Genomic DNA, 6,000 nt, shown 5'->3' with positions numbered 1-6,000 from the left:
TTGGCAGTAAAAAGGGAACATTACAACAGACGGTGATCACCCTGCCTGGGAATAGAGACAAAAGACTTTTTCAGTGTAACACTGAAGGGGAGAGGCCCCCTGAATCCATTCATTGAGGAGACATCTTGCTGAATGGGGGTGTTTCATGAAAGTTTGGATTCTGGTTCCTGTGACACTAGCCAATTCTGCAACAGACTGAACTCGGGGTGTGGGGGGGCTACTTTTCCAGCTAGGAAAGGGAACTATTGATAAGTGTGGCCCTAGCAGGGCCAGCTCCAGCTTTTTTGCCGCCCCAAGTGGCGAAGAAAAAAAAAAACCCGATTGAGCTGCCGCCGAAGTGCCACCGAAGAGGAAGAGAGGGAGTGAAGGACCCGCTGCCAAATTGCCGCCGAAGACCCGGACGTGCCGCCCCAATAACGGACGGAGTGCCGTCCCTTTCTATCGGCTGCCCCAGGCACCTGCTTCCTTCGCTGGTGCCTGGAGCCGGCCCTGAGCCCTAGTTTGCATTTTATGATTTTGTTTTGTATTGTAACCACTGGTTTCAACTGCTCTCTTGTTTCTAATGGAATCTGTATTCTCTCTTAAATAAACCTTCTCTTGTTTCACTACAACTGCTGCATGGTTTACAGGAGCAATGATTTAAGGTGAAACTGGTAAAGTGGGATATGTTGCTCCTTTGGGGGCAGTGGATCTGGGTTTTCTGGGAGTAGCCAGCATCAGGGGCTGGATATCACAGGGGAATGCTTCAAGGGGACTGGGGTGCACCTGTGAGGCAGACAGGGCTGGCCTAACCCATAGGAGAGTGCTTGAATGGCTGACGGGCTGGTGGGGTTAGGGAGCTGACCCCAGCCACCACAGCAAGGCTCCCTCTGGCTAGAGGGTGACTCACAGTCCTGGGTACCCTAAGAATATCACAGGCACCTAAACCCCAGACATAAGCACCTAGGTCTGGGGTTTAGGTGCCTAAATCTCAGTTTGAGGCTTCAATGAGATCCACAAAACTCCCACTGGCTCATGTAGACACCTAAACTCATTTGGCACCTACGTTTTCAGGGAAAAGTCCCCTCCACACCTAAGTTTGTGCCTTGGGGCATGTGCCCTGCTGCCTCCCTCTAGGCGCCTGGGTACTTAGCTCCTGCCTAAGCCACAGTGTGATCTGTGAATTGGGAAAAGACAGGTGCCATCTGACTTGCATGCAGGGCCTGATCCAGCACGCTTGCTCAGAGGCCACCTAATGGAGCAGGTCCCATCAAAGTCTGGCTGCCAGAGAAGGAGGTGGTGATGTCTACTGTATGGCTTCTAGCCTACTGGTTAGGACACTCAGCTGGCCTGTGGGAGCCCCAGGTTCAATTCCCCCATTTGCTTGCGGGGGAGAAAGGATTTGCACAGGGGTCTCCCACCTCTCAGGAGAGGTTTCCTAACCACTGGGCTAAGGGATATTCTGAGGGAAGATCCCTCTGTTTCAGCTGGATCAATAGCAAATCACTGGAGCAGGGGGACTGGGCCCTGGATTTCCCACCTCCCAGGTCAGTCCCTACCCAGGCTTCACAGTCACGCTCTCTCTGGCCCAATGACTCTTCAAGCTGTGACTCGATGTGGGGGGAGGAACAGGAAAGGGATGCAATGAGGTTCTGCACATATGAAAGGAAGTGCTGCAAGACACAGCCAAGTAGAGGGCTGGTTTAAGTCGTCTCGGTCCAGGGATTGAGCGAGAGGAGAGTGAAGGCTGGCAGGTCGGCACTGGAGATGGTAGGTCTAGCACCTTCTTCTACCTGGGGATGTGGCTGGATTCACCTGCGCAGTGTTTAGGAAGGAGTGAGGCAGGCAGAGGAGCTGCTGCTCACAAGGGAGAGCTACAAGCTGGCTCCTTAGCGACAGCCCTCACCCTCCACCCCAGACACCTCTGAGTGTGGGTACAGGGGACAGTGCCAGGAACAGAGTCCCCAAATGGCCCCCAGAGCAGGACCCTGCATGGGCAACAGGGACGATGCCCTGACAGTGCCCCACAGACTGCTGCAGAAGGAAACTCCAGGTGGTGAGGAGGGCTGAGTTTTCTCCTATGCTCAACTCTCCAATATTAATTGAAATGAGACCACCCAGCTCCAACCAGCAGAGCCCCACTGCCCAGCCCTGAGTTGTCAAGGGAGTCCCCATCCCCCCTCTGCCCAGCTCTGAGCTGTCAGGGGAGTCCTGTCCTCCCCCCTCCCCCCATTGCCCAGCCCTGAGTGAGCAGGGGATCCCCCTCCCCACTGCCCAGCCCTGAGCTGCCAAGGAGAGCCCCCCATGCACCCCCACCCAGCCCTGAGCTGCCCAGGGAGAGCCCTCCTCACTGCCCAGCCCTGAATGGCCAGGGAGAACCCCCCACCCCCTTCTGTCCAGCCCTGAGCTAATAAAAAGAGCCCCCCCGCCCATTTCCCAGCTCTGAGCTGCCAGGGAGAGCCCCCCCATCCCTGAGTTGCCAAGGGAGTCCCCCCACTGCCCAGCCCTGAGCTGAGGAGAGCCCCCTCATGCATCCTCACCCAGCCCTGAGCTGCCCAGGGAAAGCCCCAGCCCTGAATAGCCAGGGAGTGCCCCCCCCCCCCACTGCCCACCCCTGAATGGCCAGGGAGAGCTCCCCCCCCCCCCCCCCGCTGCCCAGACCTGAGCAGCCACGGGAGCCCCACCACCACCCAGCTCTGAGCTGCCAGGGGAGCCCCCTCTGCTGCCCAGCCCTGAGCGGCCAGGGGAGCCCCCACCCCCACCCCATTGCCCAGCCCTGAGCTGACAAGGAGAGCCCCACGCACTTGCGCCCAGCCCTGATCTGCCAGGGGAGCCCCCCCACCCAGCACTGAATGGCCAGGGAGAGAAACACACACCGCCCAGCCCTGAGCTGATAAGTAGAGCCCCCACCCACACTGCTGTGCAATTGGGATTTCACTCAGTCACCTGAGCTGGGAGGCTCTCTTTCCCCCAGCAAACCCATGAATATCCCCTGCACATCAGCTGGAGATCCCGACCTGGGAAGCAGAGCTAAAGGTTAAAAACCGCATGGGGGGCCCTCTTCCCCTGCTTTCCCCTTCCCTTCCTTTCTGCCTTACCTCCAGAGCTCCTACATTAATGACTTTGCTGAATGCTAGCCAATGGCTCCCTGTGCCCCCCAATTCCAGCCAGGTGGCTGGTATAGCCGAGCTTTGTGGGCGTCAGTGGAAAGAGCTGGCGCACAGGCGGTGGAATAGCAGCAACCACAGCATGAGGATTGGTTGGGAAAGTGGAGATGGGCTACCAGAGATGGCCTCCCTGCCATCCAAAAGATAGCATGGAGCCTCTCAGGCCTGGGAGGCTGCTTGAGGAGCCAGCCAGCCACCCCCGGGAAGCTGAGAGCTGGATGAGAGGAGCAGCCAGCACTACAACCCTTGCCACACCACCATCCTAACTTAACTGGTTCAGACCACACTGCTCCTTTCCCCCAGATCTCTGGTCAAGGCTGGGCTCAGCCCCTGTTGGTAAGATGCCAGAGGGTACATCTGCACAGTGTTTTAAACCCATGGCAGTACGTCTCACAGCCCAGGCCTACAGACTCAGGTTCACAGAGCTCACACTATGGCCCTACACACAGCTATGTAGACATTCGGGCTGGTGCTGGATCCTGCCCTCTGAAGCCCAGGGAGAGGAGGGGCCTGCTGGTGCAGCTTGCAGCATTTCAGGTTTAGACCCATGGATGGTTCCCATTTCTTCTAATTCTAATATAACTCTATTACACCTGAATATTGCTCTGATTGACTGAGATGCTCAGCTGTTTATCTAATTTATGGACAAAAACTGCCTCTGTCCTCTGAGCTGAACTCATGACACTGACCAACAACATCTCACACTCATAGTCACGTTCTCCAGGATGTTCATTAACAACCTGTTGTGGAGATGATGTTGCTAAATCAAATCACTTGCCTAAAATTCCAACTGTTCCTTCTTCCCCTGTGGAGGCTGGCAACTCTTGCTCTTTGAGATTCTGCATTTTAGCTGCATTGTAAATATGAACTAATCAGAGATAGTGTCTGTGTCAGCCAGGTGTGTCCAACAGTGTCTGTTTCAGCTCAGTGTGTCAAATATGCCTGGACCTGACTGCTGTGAAGTACTGAGGGGTTTATGGACATGTTTTTCTGACCCCCAGGGCAGCACTGTAGGACTCCGCTCCAGTCCAAGGGCTTGGGGATGTGGCTGGAATGTCGCCCGACTCCTGTGCTTTGCTGCCATTTGCTGGGGTAAGCCTTCCTGCAGGTCTTTGATGGCCTGCCCCTGACATTGCCAGGGGAGAATTCACAGACACATCTCTGGGAAAGCCCTGGGAGAGAAGTGGTATTGTTGTGGCACCAACAGTCACTCCTGGTCTGTCCAGGGACATTTTACTGGCAGGCACATTGAAACAGTTTCATTTGGGCCAGAATTCCCACCCTGGGGTGATTATTTAGGGACCTAAATCCTATTCCTCCTAATCCCTTCTTTTTGCCCCTCCTGTATCCCAGAAACCAGTAGAGTCCCTAGAAATTACCTGAGAAACGCAGCCTCCTGAGGTTATGGGAGCAAGGCGCTTCCACCCTAGTTACAATGGAGAGCCTTCACACGGGCCTGCTTGGCTTCCCAAAGCAGCTCACAGTTCCCCAGCCAGGACAGGGGCCGATGAACTCCTCTGCACAGGCATGGTCCAGGCCAGTTCTCTCCTCTGACTGCATTGAGAATGTCTGGACCCCCCATTTCCAGCATCGGCACCAGCAGCAGTGCAAGTGTTGGTGCAGACAGAGTGCAGGGGGTTGACACCTGTTGTGGATTAGAGGGTCTGGGCCATACCCCGGTATTTAAACCAGGCCCTGGGAGTAACCCCTTTAGTGTGCCAGACTTCGAAGGGCAGGCCACATGACTCTATTACTGCAGGCCTGGGCCTTCAGACTCCAGCACCCCTATTTCTCACTGTGGCTCTCTGCAGCAAATCCAGCTGAGATCAGACACCTGAGAGAGCCTGTCCCCTTTGAGGGAGCAATGCACCCAGCAGATTATGTGGCAGCCTTTTTAAAACTAGGTAGCTTTGATTAGTTACCTGGAATCCAGCATCAGTAAGTCTTTAGTCAGCATGAGACAGCCAAGCTTCAGAGTCCCTATCAGTAGGAGCAATGGTTTTGCCATGCCCTGATTCTCCGGGGTTCTTCTTTACTCTCTCTGACCCTGTCTGTGTGAGTCCATCTGCTCATCACAGCAACCTTAACAGACAGCCACTTGCCACCTCATCCCTTTGTCTCCACCTACGGCCTTTTCACTCTGATTCCCTGAAGAGGTTTGGAGGAAGTTAAGCATTAATGGCCCAGTATTTGGTTCTTCCCTTATCAATGCAGGGTCTCCAATTCCAGCCAGTTCTTGCTAAGCTCTCTGGTTCCAAGGAGAAAAACCCTTTCCGCCCAGTGGGTAACACTACAAAGTGGAGACAGACCCCGAGGTTTATAACAATTGTACAAAAAGTCCCCACATTCCTCATAGCACCTCTCAGAAATCCTGCTTGACACTGTGACTGTGTACAATTGTCTCCTTCCAAGTAGCCCCTCCAGTCATGCCGTCTCCATCTGGCACCCAGATCCCAGTTCAGGTAGGAGCTCCCTGGTGCACAAGATGATTGCTCCATACCTGGCCAGCCTGTGCTTGGAAAGCCCGGCTATCACATCTCCTCCAACAACAGGTTGCTACTCGCCTCTCCTGTGTGGATCCTCCCCTACCTGTTGCAGAGAGAGGAGAGCCCTCCCACACTCAGCTCTGCTCTCAGATACACAGACGCAATCCCCATTGACTGAGTCGCACCTGTGAATTGGAGGCTAGACCTCAGCCCACAGCTCTCCTAGTGGCATTTCCCATGAGGAATTAGCTGTGAAACGTGGCACGTGCTGTTGAAACATGGATGTGCTATGTACATATCTGGGGCCAGTGGCATTAATTTCAATGGAGCTGTGCTGGTTTACACCAGGCGAGGAGCTGTCCCATAGT

General features: G+C 54.8%; 1 protein-coding gene across 1 annotated transcript in view; it reads left to right on the top strand.

The window, feature by feature from the left end:
- The first annotated feature begins 1,667 nt into the window (after positions 1-1,667).
- Positions 1,668-6,000, top strand: part of LOC135882493 (P-selectin-like) — a 56,951-nt gene continuing 52,618 nt past the window's right edge. Inside the window, exons 1-2 of the mRNA XM_065409420.1 lie at positions 1,668-1,749; positions 4,148-4,238. Of these exons, the coding sequence (XP_065265492.1) occupies positions 1,747-1,749; positions 4,148-4,238 (94 nt within the window). The 5' untranslated portion in view covers positions 1,668-1,746. The remainder of the gene's footprint in view (positions 1,750-4,147; positions 4,239-6,000) is intronic.

Source organism: Emys orbicularis, chromosome 8 (genome assembly GCF_028017835.1).
Source record: "Emys orbicularis isolate rEmyOrb1 chromosome 8, rEmyOrb1.hap1, whole genome shotgun sequence".
Taxonomy (NCBI): domain Eukaryota; kingdom Metazoa; phylum Chordata; order Testudines; family Emydidae; genus Emys; species Emys orbicularis.
This window is presented reverse-complemented; position numbering and strand designations above follow the sequence as displayed.